Genomic DNA, 22,550 nt, shown 5'->3' with positions numbered 1-22,550 from the left:
GCGATGTACACGTGGCACTACTACCTGTTACTGCTGAAGTTGCCTGATGAACATCGAATGTACTCAACTCAGTAAGAAACTTATACTCAAAGAAATTCTTTAAGAAAATTCTGTAACATATACTCCGTATGCTTAGCACAGTATACTATTGCACTAAGCATTACAGAATTTTCAAAATATTAAGAAGACAATTTATTTACACTTGATATCTTTTTGGTGGTAGAAATCAAACACTTCTGTACTTCTTTGCATTTTTTTCGGCCTTGCATATTTTTTATTTACTGTAATTGTATATATTTTCTGCAATACCAAACTAAAAATATTATTTCTGATATAACAGTGCTTAATCATATTGCAATTGATATTTTTTTTGAGTTCTCATAAAAAGACTAAGCTCAGAAACCAGAAAGACTCTCTATGTATGCACCAAATACTAAAATGAATGCCCGCTACCAATTTCAAATGTAACCGTCATGTTATATATTATTTAAAATTATACTAATAGAAGAATGATAATTAATCTTCATTTTCACATTTGTTACGTAATAAATACTTATTCTCTCTCATATGCACGGGTTTATTAAGTATTTTAACACATCACTTCTTTTTTTTAAAAAAAAAAATCCGTTTGGTCAATTTTTTCCACTTCCCTGAAAAAAAAACTCACCTAAACACTATACAATAACGTTTATAACACAACCAGATGACAAATAAATACTGTCGGCCCAACAATGGGCCAACGGAGGCAGTATCATCATTTGTTCCTGCATATCGTAAATCCACATACAATAATATGCCTTTTTAATATATATTTTTACATGTCCCATATGATCTCTTAAACACAATATTGGCAAGTTTTATATGGTTATTTATTTTTTAAAAAAATAACTTTCTCTTTGTATTTTAGGCAGGGAAAATCATTATTTATATTGTACAATTTCATAGCATGGTGATTTGATACCAAAGAGTACATTTTTCTTAATCTATTGAGTCCTTATGTTACTTCTTTTCTATTTTTTTTTTTTTAAAGAAATCAAAATTTTTAGAGAAGTTCTTATCAAGCACAGTCATATAATATTCATTCTGAAAACATGCTACTTATATTTGGCAAGAATTCAGAATATAAGGCACAAACCCTTATTGTTGCTGATTTTTTAAAGAAAAATATCTTCTATAGACAATTGGACACACAAACATATATAGTGTAATATATTCTAATATTTTTAGCACTAAAAGAAGAGCAGTCTGCGTTGTTGATATGTCCGCATATCTTCACCCTATCATATTATCTATGTAGTGATCAGCAACTATAAGGGCGTATTTGGGCTGTGCAATGGTTGGCAAGAAAAGAGAATCAGTGTTGTTCGAGCCACAAGCCTTTCAACTACCAGTCAGTACTTGAAAACTGGAACAAAAACAAACTCTTTAGAAATATTACAGTAAAACATACGCTATTCCGAGTACTTCAGCGTTTAACAGCTATCAATACCCTACAACAATTGAACTGTCGCAACAAACAGTGAAAATTCCGAAAGAAAGCAACTCTTAGTTTTTTAAAAAAAAAATCTTTTTTCTTTCACACTTATATGCTTATCCTTCGCATCTCTCCAGCTGCAAATGGATGCTACGCATTTATCTTTGATTTGCGCACAATGCGAAATTAATACATCTTTATACCGTTTCAGGGCATAAAGAATCTATGTCTTAAACTTATAATATTCAATATTCCACATTAAACAGTGGAATGTATCGTCCAACAAGTCGTATAACCTTCTTTAATTTCTCATATTAATATAATAGATCTGTTCAGTGCAGAAGGTTAACAACATCATAGAACCTAGAGGCAACAGTCCTCGCAAACTGCTTCAATGTTGTCCTTGATTAAAGATATTCCACTTCTAAATAATATATTTATAGATCTATTTCAGGCGAACAAAGTAGACCTTCATACCTCGCATTTACCTAATATAAACCTCTATATGTTACTATCGGTAGTATTTAAAAAATAAAATAAAATTACACATGCGTGAGTGTCTTGGATCAATAAAAATAAAGCCTCATATAAAAATTTCATCTCTAACGTCACGCAACAACACACCTTATATAAAACATACGCTTACTTATAATTCTGTTTAAAAGGCAGAAAAAAAGGCTCTCCCTTCGTTCTTAGACTAAATGTCTGGTAATTACCCAAGCTCGCTATAGACTGCATGGTAGTCACTTACGTCATCGCTCATGGTTAAATTGTCAAGTGTGTATGCGAGTGTACAGCCTCACTAGAAATAAACAAAATCTGAGAAGATATAATTCAAAAACTTTCACTGAGCCAGTCATCTTTTTTTTATATATAAAATTACACTAACCTAAGATCGCACATGATTGTTGATAGTAAACAATTCATAAAAATGCACAAATATCAATGTTTTTCCACCTGTACAATTTTTTTCTAGTTTTTTTGTTCTTTTATTGACACATCCACACGCACACACACTATTAATATCATGATTCAGGTAACAAAACTACCTCTATGGCACCTCCCGAAACAAGCAAGAACATGTCTTTGAAGAGGGTTTTCACTGAAGGTTCAATAATTGCTCATTCCAGCAAGGAAATAGTTCTTTTCTTGTATTTTTTAATAATAAAAAAGAGGAAAAAGATTTTTTTCCCTGAGCAGCAGACTTCTCTTAGAACCTTCAGTAAAATATGACTTGGTAGGCAAAAAGTAAGTCTTTGCAAATGAATGAGTTCTGCTTGTTTAAGTTTTCACTACCTTCGAAGGTGGAAACCTTTGGTACCATCGGGGCCTTTCGGTAGACGTAAAATATTGTCAGAATCCGATGTCTTTAATAGCTCCATTTTGGTCTGGATTTTGTTTATCCTACAAAGAAATAACAAGAGCATCAATGTAACTGAAATCAAGCGCAGGAAACATATTATACAATTAAATTAATATTAATACTTATGGAGATATGGAAATGGCGTCAACTTACACAAGCAGAAAATGACGCTGATTTATTTCAAACACTGGATTTATTGCTAATGTCCGTTTGCTATAATGAACGTAAATTACTACCAAAATGTAAATATCTAGATATTAATAGGTATTCTTGTTAGCTGCTTTTTCTTATCAATTAAAAGTGTATTATATGTGGGGTGATTACCTATTTTTTTCTTTCATTCTTCAATTCTACGTAACTCTTATATCATTCGTTTAATTGTGACCAAGACTTTTTTCCTTAAGAATGTAAAGAAAAAGAAAACAGCAAGAACTTTCGAGTTCCTAATGGGCCAGGTGAAGAAAAAACAATTAATAGCATTTTACAAAATAAACAGGATTAATTACAATTCTGTAATTAAGTAAGCGCACGGAAATCATTATATATACATATATACTGTGTCCATAAAAATACCGTCATATTTTAAAGTGGTATTACGTCGTTTTTGATAATAGTATTTAAGTGAAATGGTCACATTTGAAATATATATATATATATATATATATACAGGGGAGTCTCTTTAATTCGAAGTTCTTGGTCATACAAGACACATCTACACGGTAATCAAAAATGAAATCAAAGTTTTACGTCCCACGATTATGCCGGCTAGGTTAAAGGAGACGATGATGGTGAAAAGTGAATGAAATGGTGGAATGAATAAAGTAGGAGGAAACGGGAGAACCCCGAGGAAACCCACGTACACGGTGTTTGTCCACAACAAAGCTCACTTTGTACGAGCTGGGATCGAACCAAGGACCCCATGCACCAGAGATACACGGTAAGCAAATTCTTCTCGTACTCGGTGTAGATTATCAGCCGTGATAGTCTGCAGTAGATGCGTTATCCGATCACAAACTTCCTCAAAGGACATGAACATTGGCGATACATAAAATGTATCTTTAACAAACCTCCAAAAAAAGAAATCGCATGGTGTAAATCCGGCGAACGGGCTGGCCAGGGGAGAATGTTGTCTTTTGTTGCAGCACGTCCAATCCAGCGGTGATGAAGAACGCGATTAACAAGCTCTCGTACATTCCTGTGAAAATGGGGCGGAGCACCGTCCAGTTGCAAAATATAATAATCATAATTGGTGTTCAGCTGGGGTAACAACCAGGTTTCCAACATGTCTAGAAATGACTCACCGGTCACAATTTTTTGTTCAAAGAAAATTGGGTCGTGCACCTTCTCGCGGGACACTGCATAGAAAACGTTCATTTTTGGAGAGTCACGCTGATGCTCTATCTTTGTATGTGGTTTCTCGCTTCCCCAGATACGCACAGTGGCTTCATCACAGTAGATGTCTTTCTGCCAAACCATCTTCCTCCACTCTCAACTGCATTTCTTCACAAAAGTCACTTTGTCGACTGGTGTTACGGCCTGCACTAATGGCACTATCGCACTAATGACAAGCAAACATCATGTAGCGCATGAAAAACTTGGACAGCTGCCACTGCTTACGGTGAGGTTTTACCCGTGTAAGATAATAAACAGATTTATTATTAATCTTTAAAACCGCGCCATTCACTTATAAACACGCTGTATATATGTGTATGTGTAACCTTCATTTTGAATTGTATTTCAATATGCGATTTTCTACCTGTTTAACTCCTCTTTTGTTCTAATTGTTTTCTAAACGATTCTTTGATAAGATAAAAATGTAGGTAAAAATGAATAAAAATTGTAATGCTGCAATATTATATGTACGCTACTTCAGAACATTGTTTTTTCTTAATACAGTGAAACCTCTGAATAACGCGCCACCAATGGGACACGAATTTTTGTTCGTTACTGAGAGGTGTCCGTTACAGAAATTTAATTTCTCACAACAGTAACTGTATGTAGTAATATACAGTAAATACATTATGTATGAGTGTAAATATGTAATATTCAATATGAAAATACTCTATTTAGTACGTATTTGAGTTAGTGGGAGGGATGAAGGAGAAATTCATTTTTGTTAAATATTATTATTGCTGGGGGATGTATTAATATATCCATATACTGCAAAAGATAATGCGTATGGTAATTTTCTTAAGTACATGACATCACAGTGTAAGCATTTTTCATTTATTTCAAATTCTCAGAACCTTCTCAAAACATGCGTTAGAAACTCTTTTGTTTAGCGAAAAATGTATGCTTTTTCTTCTACAAGGGTAATAAAACTCTTTAGCAAGTGTCCATTGAGAATCCTCAGTACGGTTGCAGAAGAAACACGGGTGTGTGTGTTTTGCATCGCAGAACTGAGAATAATTTCTGTCCGTTATGAAGAGATTATTGAAATGTTTGGGGGGGAAAGGATTGTCCGTATCTGAGCGTCCGTAAAAGGGAGGGTTTCGTTCCATAAGAGAATATATGTTTTTGCCGGGACAAAAAAATCTGTCTGTATTATAGAGGTGTCCGTTAAGGGTGGTTTCACTGTATATGGTATTTTTCCGTCAGTCTAAAAGCCTTTGAAGTCACAAGTCATTTTTGTATTTCTAGGCTTAAGTATATCGAATTTACATTTGATCCCGCATTGGAATTACATTCAGATTTTACTGTTAAAAAGAGTGTGGATTGGTGAAGAAAAGAAGGGTTCGTTTAATTAGTCTCTCTGCATGTAAAACAGCATTTGAGGACAAATTACTGAAATAATATCAGCAAAATTAGAAAAGCACAACATACGAAACGAGAATAGTCATACCATGTAAATAGAAAATATCTGGTAATACACATTATCAGAATATATTAGTTTGTAGTCTGGAAATCAGGTTTGATAAATTTATAAACCTATTCTTGTACCATTCTAAAATTAATGGAAAATCTAAAATTAAAATATAACTCACTGAAACAAATCGTTAAAATAATAAATGAAAAGGCATCAAGAAAAATATAGAAAATAATTTAAACATAATTTCTCTGGAAACCTTGTATGAGATCAACGTGAGTATTTGAAGTATTTGTGGTTACTTCAATAATAAAATATTAATTCTTCGGGGAAGCAGGAATACAAGAAACAAAAGGACTTTAAATTTCAGAAACACCTTATGTATACAAGAGAAATTGATTTCAGAAATAATAGTTTAGAAAAAAAGGAAAGAAAAAAAACTTAAATTATCCGTTCATTTTAGCACACCGTAAAGAAATGTGCAAGTTTACGTCCATTTATAGCACTCGACAGTCTTGTTCAAAAAACTTGATACCCTCATCTTGCTTTAGAAAAGCATTTTCTAGCCACCATATGAAGGAAATTCTATTTTTTGGGCTCTAAATAGAGGTCTCAATGGGCCAAACAAATCCATACTTGTTTGATTTAATTTCGACTATTTAAAAGAGGACAGAGCTTTTCAGACAGAGATGGGCAATCAGATTTTTATAAACAAAACTGTACATGATAATAAATAAAGAATTAACACATATTAATGTATTGCATTTTTAGTTTAAAAAAGTTAAAAATCTCACTTTTCATCATTTAGTTGTTCTTCTGGACTTCTAGCTTCGCCTAAAATTCGCAGTCTAGCCTGAGCATATTCTTGTTCTCTCTGCAGGGGTAACATGAAGCACCGGAAAAAAAATACAAACACAACTATTAATAACTGAAACTAATACATTTCTTACTACTGCTACACTAAAAGTATTTTTATTTTCGACACAAACTCATGAGTTCTTGACCACAAGCAGAGGGGGAATATTGGAATCTGCACTTGTAAATTTGGAAATATTAACAAAACTGATCAAAGTGCTAATTATATTAATAATACTCATGTAACAGTTTCGGCACTGTAACATTACCTTCATCAGACACGTTATCTGATGGACATCACTCAATAAGTTTGTAGCATGACATATAGGTATCGCCACTATTTACAAATTCATAGGATGTGTAGGAAGTACTCGGATGGTACCTAACTTATAGGCCCCAGGCCGCTTCCTTTCTTCCCCAATCCTTTCTTTCTTTCCCTTCCTCAGATAATGTGCTCCCCGAGGGACGTAATCCCTTATATATGAGGGGCTGAATGACCATAGATGCCAAAAGCCCAGAAATCTAAATCCTATTTCAAATAATACGTGTCATTTTTTTTAAAGTTTAAACGTGGCCGTACAAACACTGATGGTGGTGAACGCTCTGGTCGCCAAAATTCGGCAGTTGTTCCAGAAAACTTTAAAAAAATCCACGAAATATGTTTGGCCGATCGTAAATTGAAGTTGCGTGAGACAGCTTCACCCTTTCGCATGAACATGGTCCATTTGTCCATGAGAAAGCTCTGCTCGAAGTGGGTACCCTATTTGCTTATAGTCGACCAAAAAAAACGCACTGACGATTCAAAGCGCTGTTTGGAGCTGTTTCAGCGCAATAAAAAGGATCTTTTCATGCGGTAATGTAAAAAAAGATAAAACATGGATCCATCAATACACTCCAAAGTCGCAGTCAGTTGAGTGGACAGCAACTGGCGAAAGCCACCCACAGCGACCAAAAACGCAAATGTCAGCTGGTAAGATTTTGGCACTCGTATTTTGGGATGTGCAAGGTATTTTATTAATTAATTACCTATGTCGTTATCGTTGCGTTTAAAAGAAATTGCCAAAAAATCCCAAATGAAGAGGAAAAAGTGCTCTTGCACCAAGACAATGCACCATGTTACAAGTCGAAACGAACTGCACATTGAATTGCTTCGTCATCCACCGTACTCTCCAAATCTGGCTCCCAGTGACTACTACCTGTTTGCAGACCTAAAAAGAATGCTTTAGAGTACGAGATTTGGCAATCCAATAAAGAAGTGATTGCCGAAACTAAAGCCTATTTTGAGGCCAAAGATAAATCATTCTACAAAAAGGCATCGAATATTAGAGAAGTATTGGAATGAATGTATCACTGTTGAAGAAGAATATGTTGATGAATAAAGTCAAATTTTGCCTCAAAAGTTGATGTTTTATTAGTCATCCTACGAACTTATTAATGTTAATTTGTCTCATGAAGGCGATATTACATTGCTGAAACTGTTACACATCTGTTATTAATATAATTAGCGCTTTGGTCAATTTTATTGATACATGGAACTTGTACCCTTCTCCTTTCTTCTACTATATAAAATACAACGACAGCTTAGAAATGTTACATTGCATTCTTATTATGTCAATGTTGCCAATAACAATAGATGAAGTGGAAATTCTTGTATAGTTAATTTTACGAACATTTCTGTTATCCACTATTGTTTTAGGTTTTTATGGTTGGCGTCCTTATACAACAACAAGAGTTTTAAGGATAGAACATACTATTAATGTAGGCTTCGAACCACATTCGGGGATGGAGTCCAGTGCAACTGGTGGGTGTGCACACACTACGATGAGTCTTACCGTTCACCACAACACTATCTCGCTTAAAAGAGAAATGGATTTCAGGATCATTCCACCGGCGCCGGCAATTTCCTTCTCCTACCCACATTATGTAACGTCCATAAGTTCACTCAACTCCGATTTTAAGAGGGCATGATTGCTCAGTGGTAGAGCGCTTACCTCTGGTGTATGGGGTCTCTGGTTCGATCCTTGTTCAAGTACGTTTGTGGTGGATAACATCGTGTCCGTGGGGTTTTCTCGGGATACTTCTGTTTCCTCTCACTTTCTCATTCCACTAATTTTTCCATCATCATTCATTTGCTGTAACCAGTGTGTCCTTCACCTTAAAAGTGCATAATCGTTGGATGTTCAACTTAAAGATTTCATTCATTTCATTTCAACTCCGATTTTATCCACAATTCCGTTAGGAGTTCTGTTGTGAAATCTTGTCATTTTTCTACCAGAAGTCTAAAGAATTAAATATGATGCGCAAGGAACGCATTTTTAGTGTAACCACATATACCAACAGCTCTGATCAAAATACTTGCATTGAGTCTAGAGATTATCATTCAGATGTTACGTTCTCGACAAATAAATACAAACTAGATAACTAATAATGATAAAAGTATAGTATATACAGGGCTCGAAACTCCTGGGTGCCTGGTGACTGGAAATGAGTCTGACGTCTAAGTTTTATAGACGTCACTATTCACAGTGAACTAAGCGCGTTCAAACTAGTTTCTTAGCTTTGGCACGGTTTAACGCTTTGGTATATAAAAGCCAAGAAAACTTGTAGCATAATCTCGGTGCGTTAAGACGCCCACACCAGAAGAAGAGATAATAAAACTTGCGGAAATGTAACCATTACATAAACACAGATAACCCTGTTTAAGTACACAGAACTATAAATTAAAGTTGTCCTATTCTCTGCTCACCTGTTGTAAAGTCTTTATAGGCTGCCTAGGTTTACTATCACCATTTACTTGAGGACCTTCTACCCTATGTATAGTCTTTGGCGGCCGCTTCAAAATCTTTACCTGGGGTTCCGGTGCTACGTATTGGGTTCGCAAACTGTCTTCCCCTTGCAATATAACGTTGGCTGGAGCTGATGGACTAAACATACAAAACAAACATCGTGATAAGTTAAAAATAAATAAAGAAATAATGGCAAAATGACCAACTATTACAAAACAATTAAAAACTTTTGACAATGCACAGGATGTCCGAAAAAGTTACTCTGCACTGTGAATGCGTGCTTCTATGTAGGTAATGTATGGCCTGTAAACCAAACTGTATCTCTATATACATATCCAAAGGAATCTATTCGCTACATTAACGTGCAGAAGTGTTTGTACGTCCGAAGAGGTTCGTTTTTTAACGTCTTTTTATACAAATAATTTCAAAATGGCGTTACTTTCAGTGCACAGAAACTTTCTAGAATTGAATTAACTAAACCAAGCTTTTTCTAAACTGTATCTCATTCATGAAACGAAGTAATTGAAAGAGAAATATTTTGTGATATTCCACATGTCCCAAAGTAAACTTAATTATTCTGCTAATGGAGCGCGGACTGCAAAAATTTCCGTAAACTCAAAACAGTCTATACACTTAACAAATCGCTTTACACATTAATTAATTAATTAATTAATTAATTAATTAAAACAACTTACAAGTCATCTGAATATAAAGAAAACTACCAACACACTGAATGTTTTTGAGTGACTAACACTCTATTTTAGAAAGTAAGGCAATATGACAAAGGAAAATATTTTAATACTGGATTTGAATCAAAACGTCGAACAACAAAGAACGAACCAAATACATCTGTGATTTTTATGTAAAAAGTAGAAGCATCAATCGATATTTCTATGCCCCATTCTCTATCAGCATAAGTACAATAGAATTTTCAATTAGTGACAGATGTCTGTGGCTTTGCTGAATATCTATCCTGAGTCTTTTGGTCCCGAGTTGAACTATATTATCGCCGAAATTTGCTGAGTTTTCCAAATGGCATCATACAGTTTTTGCCAAAATTTAATGCAGGACAACTAAAAATATATATATAAGAGACCTTCCTATATGGACCACTTCACAACTATAAAAGTTTGCATAAACGTGAACATTTACAGAAAGAGACAGGCACAGAATCCAAGCAACGGAGAAGAGATTCTGAAGGAGCATTTTCGGGAAAACTTCAAATAAGGAAGAAATGTTGTATGATATTTAACAGATTGATTGAGTTTTACGTCCCGTTCAGTAGCGAGGCTATATGAGACGTGGACCTACTGATTAACGTGGGATCCGAACCACACGAGCTCCCGCCGGGAATCGAACTGATATTTAACAAGTTTCAACCCTCACTGTGGTCTTCATCAGTAACTCTTCGCCTTATTGTGAGCTCGAGACCCGTATTCGATTCCCTGCAAGAGCTCATGTGGTTCGGATTCCACGTTAAGCTGTAGGTCCACATCTCATATAGTTTCGTTGCTGAATGGGACGCTAAACTCAAATCTAATCTCCCGTTGCAATATTTATTCTTGATAATTTATCCACGGGAAGTGAGGCATTCTTGAACTACCAAAATGCTTAAGCAACGGTGATTTTAATTTTACATTAGTTAACAAAGAACAGTGCACATTTTCAAAGAGGAGTAGTTCTTTTTAGTTATTTCTGCAAGAAGATTGTGGATAGTGGAAACGTTTAAGTAAATAAAATTTTTTTTAGAAGTATTGTTGGAATAATATATTTGGTCTAGGAATTAATTCGTGCGGTTGGTACGCACACATTGAAGCTGTAGTACAAACACAAAATACATAAATACCTTAAGAAAAATATTGTCCATCGCTAGCCACCACTTTCGCCCATCTGTCAGGCAATGTACGGATTCCGTGGCGAAAGAAGTCCTCATCCTTGGAAGCGATCCAGTCAGAGACCCATGTTTCGATATCTTCTGAAGAAGTAAACGCTGTCCAATCAAATCGTTGTTCATGCAATCGAACAAGTAGTAGTCCGAAGGAGCAACGTCTGGTGAATACGGCGGGTGGGGTAAAACTTCCCATCCGACATTTTCTAAATAGGTTTTGACCGGTTTTGCGACATGTGGGCGAGCGTTATCATGTTGAACAATAAGTTTATCATGTCTGTTCTCCCATTCTGGTCGTGTTCTGGCCAGAGCTTGCTTCAAACGCATTAATTGTCGTCGATAACGTTCTCCATTCATAGTTTCACCTGGTTGCAGCAGCTCATAGTACACCACACCTTTCATATCCCACCATATGCACAGCATAACCTTTGCACAGTGAATATCTCGTTTTGGTTGTGATGGACCTGGTTCATCTGATTTCACCCAGGCCTTTTTTCGTTTAGGGTTCTCGTAATGGATCCACTTCTCATCACCCGTAATAATTCGATGCAGAAACCCCTTTCTGCTCTGTCGTTGAAGCAGCAATTCGCAAATGGTTTTTCGTCTTTCAACGTCTCTGTCTTTCAATTCATGTGGAACCCAATGTGACATCTTTTGAATCATTCCCATGGCTTTCAAGCGTTTGGAGACTGTTGTTTGATCAACGCCTAATGCTGCTGCAAGTTGTTCCTGCGTTTGACACGAATCCTGCTCGAGCAATGCTGTCAATTCTTCGTCTTGAAATTTTTTTGGCTGTCCAGCTCGCTCTTGGTCTGCCAAGCCGAAATCACCACTTCTAAACCGTGCAAACCACTTCTGACACGTTCGCTCAGCTAGAGTATGGTCACCATACACTTCCACCAAAATACGACGACTTTCAGTCGCACTTTTCTGCATGTTAAAGTAATGCAGCAGGACACCCCGCAAAAACACTTTATCAGGCACAAATTGCGCCATGTTCACTTAACTACAAACTGGTGTTGTTGACGCTTTAATCCACTGCCCTATACTACGAACGATACGCGATGACAGGGGTTTGCAACACATGTGTGGATACACGGAACTGTGGGACGCTCCGTTCGTTGCGCCATCTCTTGTCCACCCGCACGAATTAATTCCTAGACCAAATATATATATATATATATATATATATATATATATATATATATATATTTAATTTTCACAAATTTTCTACCGTTATTAGTGGCACGCTTTGTAAGTAATATTCATATCATTTAAATGTTTACAATTCTTTTCTCAAGAATGGAAGCCCAAAAGTGAAGCTGTATGAGGTTCTACAACTACACAAAAACTTATGAATTTCTCCTCATGGTGTTAATTTTGATGGTTCAACCATGTCCTCCACATGGATTAATAATCAAGAATCAATACAACAGCGGGAGAAGTTACTGATGAAGACCCCAGTGAGAGCTGAAATCATTTAACATAATACAGTACAAGACACTTTTGAGATACAAGGTTGGTGCTTAATTTTTTGTCAATGTGTCTAACCTTTTATTAATGCCGAAATTTTTAATAGAAACCCCCACCTTTGTCAGTGGCTTATTTATTTACATCAACGCATATTGGTATTTTAATACATTTTAGCTTGAAAACGACAAATCCAAGAGACAAATGACATGATGAGATATAGCAGGATGTGGAAAGAAAAGGATTGAGATAGGCAAAGTCCTGGTATGAAAACTGATGGGTTGGAAAAAAAAAAATCATTGAAGAAGCCTCGCACAAACTGTAACTCAGCAGAATGCTGAAATCGGGAACAGATTATAATAGTGATCACTGTTCAAATGGTTCCACCATTTTATACAGGAAATAAAAATTTGATGGGCATTCATTACACTTACAGTCTGACTGCTACCTCCGATGTTCTCTGCAGGTGTGAAAAAAATCACGCATGAGCATAAAGGCCTCACCAGCTTTAAAGCAGAGGACACGTTTCGTACCTGAATTTATCAAGGAAAAAAATATAGGTACGATTATTTATTTATTATTTTCTTTTAATAGATTATGTACCTGTAAGACAGATACTTGGTAGGCCACTGTGCTACGTAACTATTAGAAAGAATGATCGGTAAATTATAAAGTCTAATAAAAAAAACTTCAAACATGTGCTTTGATTTACATGTTTTACGCCACCATTATTTACAAGAAAAAAAAAGTTATCGTTATTTTATTTTGGTGTTTTATTTCTTACAATGTCTACTCACTTATTATATACCCGATAAAACCTGCAATTACTACACAAAATATATGGGTAATTCTAGTATTCTATAATCGGAAGCGGTGCATTTCGTTTCCTTAAGTTTATTTATGTTAACCATGATTAACCCCCTGTATTATTCGATTAAATGAACAATAGAGGATAAAATAGACACTTACTTCTGTGTTCCAGCATCTTCAGATGACGGACTTTTGGGTTTAATGTTCTTCAACTTCCTGTCCAGTTCCTTTATACAAAAGAAAGGAAACAAAATTAGTTTTAAGGTTTTTTATAATTGTGTTATGATTATAAAAATTAATATATATACGTGAATTTATTCCAAAGCTCTTTTTAACAATTTGGCCCTTCCTCAAAACCTAAACGTTCTACAGTGTGTAAAAGCCTACTTTTCACTGAAATCTTGTTTCACCTTCAGGTTAAACTTATAAATTGTGGTAGCTAATAACAGTCTCACTTTGAAATAGTTTCTTAAGAAGCGAATTCAGATATATAGATGTAAAAATAACTTTCCCTCTTTCTCCTACAAGACTGTATTAAGAATCATGTACCGCACAAAGGTGAGATATCTGAAAGAGCTGAAGCAAAAAATTACAGATGTGATTGGATAATCAGGAGGGCTTCAAAAATCCACTCGCCTGCTCGCCAATGGTGAGTACATTTTTACATTTGGCGAGTAAAGTCCGAGCATCAGGGTTTTATTCCACACAACAAATAAAATAAATAAAAAATAATGTAATATTGCAATGCACCACCATCGTGAACGATCTTTTTCATTCGACTCTCAGCTTCTGTGTACCGCTAAATAGGTTTTGTCAATTTTGTTATTCTTTCCTGCCAAAGAGTAGCGTTAGTGCTAAGCAGCAGTTTGGTTACGACGCAAACGTAGTTCCACCTGTTTCATATTTGGAATGAAAATCTTACCGGCAGATGAATTCTCGCCCGTACCCATTACCCTTTTAAAAACTGACGATGTTGTCCCATTTGAATGAAACGAAATAAGAAAATAGACATTGTGAAGCGTAAAAATTGTGATCCATAATATATTTAGTTCCGAGTGCTACTCCTGCATTGGCTTGCAACTACTCTTTTTTTCTTTTTATTTGTAAGAGGCATGCCAATAAATAAAATTTAAAAAAATGCATTAATATGTTTACTGTGTCGCAAAGTGGTTTCTCACTGTGACTGCAAAATGGTCTGGCTAGTACATTTTTTGGCTGACGAGTACTTGCAAGCAAGATTTTTCAAGGACTGCAAAATGGTCTGGCTAGTAGATTTTTTTGGCTGGCGAGTACTTGCAAGCAAGATTTTTCAAGTTCTGATAATAAGTGTGTATATATAAATAAATGAACTACTGAAACGGCTGATTTGGTAGGTATAATAAAAGCTTCTAATTCGAAATATCGACATAGAACTGAAGAAAAGACTGATGAAAGCATTAGTACAGAGTGTGAAGTTGTATGGATATGAAGTACGGACTTCAGGAGAAGAAAAACAAAAGCTTCTAACAGGCAATATCAACAGAGAACTGAAGAAAAGATTTATGAAAGCATATATATGGACATGAGGCATGGGCTCGTAGGAGAGGAGAACCCGAGAATACAGAATAAATGTGGTGCTGTAGAAGGGTGTTCAAAAACATAGATGGATAAGTTATTACAAGAAAACTTGTCGGAAATAGTAAAAGAAAGACAAGTGTACTGAGGGCTATATACAAAAGAAAAAATAGGATGATTGGACACATTATGCCACATGGAAGAACCACTCTATTAGCTATGAACAGAATGGCAGAAGAAAAAATACACTGAGGAAGGCCGAATTGGAATATAACGACCAAACGAGAAAAGACATAGGGGAGAAAAAGTTCAGGGAAATGAGAACTGTGGCTCAGGGTAGGGAAGAGTGGAAAGACGCATCAAATTAATCGAACGATTGCTGATCTGAGATGAAAAACAAAACAAAGACGAAAATCAATATCCTAAACGAGTGGCAGCTCTAAGTTGTGATACAAGCTTAATGGTTGAACACTAACATTAAAAAAGTAGTTTGAGCAGAACAAAAATTTCTCAGTTTTACGTCCCACACTTATGCAAGTTGCGCTAAAGGAAACGGTGATAATGAGAAATGAATGAAATGTTGGAATTAAGAAAGTGAGAGGAAACAGGAGAACCCCTAGAAAATCACGCAGACGGTGTTATTCCACCACAAAGTTCACTTGGCGTGAGCGGGGATCAAACCATGGACACCACACACTAGACGTGAACGCTTTACCACTGATCCACCGCAGCCCCCTTGAGCAGAACGAATCAGTATGCAATGCTCAGTGCATTGGTACTATATGCTGCAGACCTGGTTTTCGATTTTAGCCTAGCTGCACTTTTTGAATTACACTCAATTAAACCTACAAAGAATTTAGTCTTTAAAATATCTACTATTTCCTCTGTCTCGTAGATATCACGATAAACCACTTTTCCTCTCCTTGTGATTATATGCAATTTTGCTTTCTTTCTTCCAACACCTGTCTCTCCATTCTCCATTGATTTTTCAATAATTCAATGAATCTCGATAACATTTGTTGCTTATTAAGGTAACATTATTGACCCCATCAGGGCAGTTTCAAAACAAATCACAATCTCGCGTTGAAGAAAATACAAGAAGATATTGTGTTTTTTCCCTCTTTTTCTGTTACTCTTTTCCTCTAACTTCTTTTTATCATTTTGGCAATGCTCTAAGAATTAAAGAGCGTAAATCTGACAACTTGGCTTTACCTACAAAGAACATCAAAGTTTTCCAATATTTGCCTTTCAGTGTACACCGTGAACTAATATATTTTGTTCTACGGTTTAACGTGAAATAGAGTTTTCAGATATATCCTGATTTCAAGTAGGGTCCAAAGTAGGCAGTAGGTAAGCCTTGACAACAATCGGCATCCAGTGCTTCGGAGGGAAGTCGGGAGCTCCAAGTTTTTTTGTGTTCTGAATAACGTGATGCGATGTATCTAAGTATTTCGTCACGGTATATTTCACGTTTTATTCACTTATAAGCGTGAAAGAAAGCATCGCAGTATGCTCTTTCCCGAGTACGAGAGATCGTGCTGCTGACGATCCTTAACACTTGCGACATCGCGCCAAAGGATTCCGTGTTCATTGCTATCAAGATTTATCGTTTGCTTACTTTGGACCAATCATAAAGTCAGAGCACATCTCAAAATTAGGTTGATGGCAAGTCTGGGAATTTCACCCTGCAGGAAATACTCTGTACACTCGTTGAACATTAATAAAATACGCATTTTTGGACTGCGTATGCGACTTCCTTTACGCTGATAAGGACAACAGTCCACAGTTTTTCGAATTCGAAATAGAACCTCTTGAAATTTGGCTTTTTCACTTATTTTGATGTGAGGAGAGCGAGAGAGAGAGATAGTAGATCTAACTCTCTCAGGAAGCACCATGTAAGGTAGGCAACGGTTTTTTTTTTTTTTTTTTCCTTTCTTCTAGACACTACAAGTGACAAGTAGGGACCTACACAACATCCTAATACAAAGTGGTGTGACAAAATTAGATACCGTAGCACTGCGAATATCTTGGAAACGATTTATCCAAGACAAATGCTTATCAAAAAAATATTGGAAAGACCTTAATCCAGCAATGGATCGATAACTGTTGATAATGGTATATAAGCGTTTCAAATATAAATAACCCTCACCAGTACACTCATGTGATCCCAATTCTCATTCTTGATATCTGAGCATTTAAGATTAAGAAATAAACGCTTATACCTTGTTTTGAGAGATCATATGTTCAACTTCGTAGCTGTAAGAATTTCTAAAACTAGAGATAGTTAACTAAAATTTACTGTTCCTGTGTATAACTGGGTAAACTACTGTTATAATAGGTGCGGCAGTGAAAAGGGCGATTTTGAAACCTCCACCAGCGATACAAACTTATTCACAGCGATATAAAAGAATTACAACATGAATTTACAATGCCTGCAATTTGTGAGGAATGTTTCTGAACAACTTGCATATCTTGCACAGACATGTTACGACACAAAATGTCCATTACTTGAAATTGACATCACGTAGGTGGTCCCCCTTCAACTTCACACATATTCCAAGTTTTTTTACGGAAGTTAGACATCACATCTCGCAGGACTGGCACTGAAATTCGATTAACTTCCTTGTGACTTTGATCCATCAGTTCCTGGATGATATGTGGTGGGTCACACCGGAAGATCTCAGATTTCAAATGACCCCAAAGGAAGAAATCACATGCTAAAAGGTCAGGGGATCTTGGAGGCCAGGGAATGTCCCGTTCTTGGAGATGAGATGACCAGGAAAAATGTTTTGTAGCACGTCAATGGAAATGAGTGACGTATGGCATGTGGCCCCATCTTATTGGAAAAAATGTGTTTGCAGTTACAGGAAGATCAGCAAGCACTAGGAAATGGTTTAACGTGAACATAACGTTCTGTATTCACAGAAACAGCATTACCGCGATCGTCTTAAATAATAATAATAATAATAATAATAATAATAAGGCCTTATGATTCCAAATGATGATACGCCATACCACACTACCACTTTCTGACTGTGAAGTGGCTTTTCATGAAGCATTTCAGGATTTTCACGTGACCAGTATCTAAAGTTTTGCTTGTTAACATAACCTGACACATAAAAATTGGCCTCATCGCTCATGATCAGATTGTCGCACACGCCTGGGTTGTCGTTCATGAGTTCCAACAATTCCCGGCAAAAGCGTAGTCTCTTTGGGAGGTCGTTCGCATTCAGTTGTTGCACTATCTGCATTTTGTATGGATGATATTGCACTTCCTTGTGCAATATTCGCCGTACACTGCGATCCGGCATGCCAAATCGCAGGGCATGCTTGCGTGCAGAACGCCTGGGACTTCGGCTGAAGGCTTCTTCCACTCTTGCAACATCCTCTGGTGTGCACACGCGTTTCGCACTTCCACCCCTCTTTCTCATCACATTACCTGTTTCCTCTAAATTCCGTACCCAGAATTTGATAGCATGCGCCGACGGAATTGACGGGCATGACGTGGGAGATTGTAATGAGCACGACATACACGTTGCGCGGCCACGTAGCTGTCGTTGTTTTTGTAAAACGCCTTCACAGCAAAAGCGCGTTGCTCACCGGTCCACGACGCCATCTCAAGTGAACACCGATATCAGGATCAATGGCAAAGGTTTGTTGTCCAGATGGCACCACTCTCGTTCTCTGATTCCTAACGTAACTTACTTTTCCAGGGTTTCAAAATCACCCGTTTCACTGCCGCACCTGTTATATGAATATAACAAACGGTTCTGCGAACTCGAAATATTTTATCAACCGATTCTAGCAAACCGGCTGAATAGCATCGTTATTTTTGGTAAAGCACACAGAAGTACGCTCTTTCTATGACAAGTAAACGATATTTAAAGTGATTAACAGTTCAAGAGCTACTGATACAAAAACAAAGCAAAGGAAGGTATCCTCAATTATCACTAATAATTATAAGAAGGGAGGCGTGGCTCAGTGGTAGAGCACTCAACTCTGGTACGAGGCCCATGGTTCGAACCCCGGCCACACGAGTTTGTGGAAGACAATATCGTGTACGAAGATTTGCTCAAAGTTTTCCCGTTTCCTCCCAAATCCTCATTCGCTTTCTCCTTTAGTCTCCGGACGTGACACTAACAATTTTATTTTTTCATTGCCGCAGAAATCAACCCCATGCCTCCCAGACGCAAAAATGTGAATAATTTTAGTCATAAAGACATAGGTGTCTGCAGATTTTTTTTCACGAGAAGGCAAAGTGTGTAATCCTTTCTTTTATTATTATGGTTATTATTTAATTAATAATCTATGACCTTTCGGAAAATAACGCTCAGCTCTCAAGATAGAAGAAGGGAAAGGATGTAGAAATGTGTCGCCCAGGAGCCGATTCCGATATTTACGACATAGTATCAGCAAAATGTCAAAGCTTTTGTTTTTCGCTGATCACTTAGTATCATAAAACAGGTATATATATATATACAACAGAAGTTAGAAACGTAAAGATACGAGGAAAATACTCTAGAATTAAATTTTGAAATTATTGCTCGTCCTCGGAAACTTGAATTCCAGGAAGAGTCCATGTCCTTCCCCCTTTCAGTTGTGGACGTCCATGCATAGGATCCGTTCTGCATGTAGATGGTGGTGGTGATGGGGTTAACTCCTATTGAAAATTGTTTACATTTTTTTCAAAACCACCAAATTTCCAGAAATAAAAAGCATTTCGCTTCTGGCAATGGTGGAATTGTTATGCATTGCTAAAATTCCACATACGCACCAACATTACCTATCAGTTTTCGTAAACGGTTGGGGATGTTTGCGACAGACTTTTGCAGATAGTCCAGCGATACGTTTCCAAGAACTTCGCGAATTCGCTCCTCTAGTTCATGAAGAGTCTTTGGCACTGCGCGATGAACTTTCTCTTTCGCCAATCCTCAAGAGAAGTCACACGGCATTAGGTCAGGATTCCATGCTGGTCATTCAAGTGGGCCACGAGGAGCTAAATGAAGCGGCGCCTCATTTGATATTTATATTTAAAGAGTAGGTAGTTGTAATTTTCCTCGTGGACTTCCTGTCAACATAATCTTCAAGCACAACAAGATATTGTTCTGCACTCATTGTGTACCGAATGACGTATCGACCTACAACTTTTGTTGGACATCCCGCACCAAACTGTACCCTTTGGGCGATGATGGTTTCTTTTTAACAACCACCCTCTCCTGTCTGGTAATAACAATCGTGCTGGTAAACAAACCTCCTACCATGAAACATGGTTTCATCTGAACAAAGGAAATTGCAGCAAAAAATCGGACTAGTCTTTATACCAGTAAGCATCATCTACAGATACTCCAACCGATGATTCCAGTCTTCTGGTGATAATTCCTGATAGTAATGTGGTTTCCATGGACGAACTTTTTCTTCAGAACAGTTCGTACTGTGTGTCGCGTTAAACTACTTTCGCGAAATGCCTGTCTTTGTGATTTCTAAGGAAGTGAACATTTCCTGAACCTGCTGCATATTTTCCTCTGTCCTGGATCTTGAGGAACGACCGCAGCTTCTAATATATGCTACAGAACCTGTGTGTCTTTACCACGAACTGCCATACTTCGTACCGGGATGTCAGCTCGCTCACACAAGGTCAGACGTTGCGCCATGGACCACTACTAATACATGCAATGACATAAATGAGGTATCATGTAATAAATTCTACCGCTGCAAGGAGCAAAATGCTTTCTGTTTCATTATTATTATTATTAATATTATTTTTTAAAGTCTTAAACAATTTTTAATAGGGAGTTAACTCCAGCACACCCTGTAAGTGACTATAAGTACCGATAAAATTTTTTTAATATTCTTAAATTTCCACTGCTGAGACAAAAATCACTGTGAAGACAGTCTTGCAAAGATAGATCTCAGGCTATTCTGTACTCCCTGAGGATGAGTGTCCGATTGTAACACTCGAAATATTGGAAGAAAAAATGTCCGAGTAACATTAGTAAGTGAGTAACTTGAAATAATAAATCATATAGTATTTCTGAGCTCGCATATACATTTATTTGAACTTCCCTTCTGTAATACAACATACAGCCTACCTTTCTCTGAATCAGTTCGCTCTTAAAATATCATACTTTTAATATTATCTGCGTACTACGAGGTTAGGTTAAGTAAGTTTTTCTTAGAAAGAATGATACTCATATGCATCTAATTAATATTACCAGAAACTTGTGGATTTTTTAAACCGGAAATTCCACTTGTTCCAAAGACGTTCATCAATAAATCACACTAAGAGAATTAAAAATGAGACAGAGCTTTCACGCCTTTCGAATATAAGGGTACAGGGTAGAAACTCAAATTATAACCATATTATCAAAATACTGGTCCTGTTTAAAGGAATCTTCAACGAAATGAAACCTTCCGGCACGGGTAATTATTTTAGGAAAGAGTGTCACATAATTTCTAACATTTACGTTTGCTATTTCGCTCGGACTAAATCTACACTTCGATCTAGGATATCTGGATTTTTTTTAACTGTTCAACAATGAAAGACTCGTCCTGTACTTACATCGGAAAACACTCATGTCATATTACGAAGGAAACAATTCACTTCTAAGCGTCAACATCAGATTATTTGCTGCATACTCGTTACAAAAAAACTACCGGCTCAGCAAATTCCTTTACGCTACTGCGATATATCGTGTCACGTTATGAAAACGAGTACATCAAAATTCTGAAAACACTCTGAAATTTGGTGTTGGTACAAGGCAAATTATACACCGTCTCAAGTGATCCTCCCTGCTTTCAATACGAGCTACATGATAGTGATAGCAAGGGCAAATTCCTTTGAACTTTACATACAAACACCGAAATGTACCTAAATAGGTTAAGTATGTTTCCAACATGCAGAAGCACCACAGAAATGTGATTCATAGCGAAGTATTATTGAACCTTCCCTTTCTAAGAACTAAAAATACTATATTCCGCTAATTCAATATGTTAACTATTTTTTTGCATAAATTAATTGGGAAAAATTCTATCGTTCTTGTTACACGAGAACTGACACCACATTCTGCAGGTCTGCACGATAGTTCATTGAATTTTTTGGCTTATAGAAGTAAGAAGTCCATCTTGCAAACACGGACATACTACAAACATGTATAAATTACAAATAGTGACAGAAATAGAATGTATACCCCTGAATCTTCCATTTCTTCCCAACTTTCAAACAAATCACTGTCCTCACTTGCAGCCATCCTGGACTGGATTTATGTTCCTTATTTAATAATAGCAATAGTAACCTATTAATGATGGACAGTTCATGAAGGAACTTTCCAATGTGATAAAATCACTAGAACCGGAATGAGAAAATCAAGTGTTTCGTTCATGAATCACATGGTCGAATCGGATTTTCTTGAACTTAACCATTTGTAATACAATAATTTAGTTCCTCTTCTACACTCATGTATATTGACGTAGTAGCCAATCAGGTTTTCCACGACACTTGTTTACCTTGTCGACTCTTTATTTTCGTCCTTTTTCTTTAAACTATG

General features: G+C 36.5%; 1 protein-coding gene across 1 annotated transcript; it reads right to left on the bottom strand.

Moving 5' to 3' along the window:
• Window positions 1-234: 234 nt before the first annotated feature.
• On the bottom strand, window positions 235-22,500 carry LOC145672117 (SUZ RNA-binding domain-containing). The gene is made up of 5 exons (XM_081741395.1): window positions 22,194-22,500; window positions 13,612-13,679; window positions 9,245-9,422; window positions 6,438-6,517; window positions 235-2,878 (listed from the first exon to the last, which is right to left on the bottom strand). Exons 1-5 carry the CDS (start codon window positions 22,251-22,253, stop codon window positions 2,767-2,769), a joined length of 498 nt encoding a protein of 165 aa, XP_081597521.1. The 5' UTR covers window positions 22,254-22,500; the 3' UTR covers window positions 235-2,766.
• Between the last annotated feature and the right edge of the window lie 50 nt (window positions 22,501-22,550).

The sequence above is a fragment of the Thermobia domestica genome, chromosome 15 (genome assembly GCF_964235325.1).
Source record: "Thermobia domestica chromosome 15, izTheDome1.hap1.1, whole genome shotgun sequence".
Classification (NCBI taxonomy): domain Eukaryota; kingdom Metazoa; phylum Arthropoda; class Insecta; order Zygentoma; family Lepismatidae; genus Thermobia; species Thermobia domestica.
This window is presented reverse-complemented; position numbering and strand designations above follow the sequence as displayed.

What these genes read in the sequence shown, in the direction of transcription:
- LOC145672117 (XM_081741395.1), bottom strand. Translation starts at nt 22,253, where the DNA reads ATGGCTGCAAGTGAGGACAGTGATTTGTTTGAAAGTTGGGAAGAAATG. An exon ending in AAGAAATGGAAGATTCAGGG is followed by an intron (nt 13,680 to 22,193) that starts GTATACATTCTA and finishes TTTTGTATAAAG; the next exon opens with GAACTGGACAGGAAGTTGAA. An exon ending in GAACAACTAAATGATGAAAA is followed by an intron (nt 2,879 to 6,437) that starts GTGAGATTTTTA and finishes ATTTCTTTGTAG; the next exon opens with GATAAACAAAATCCAGACCA.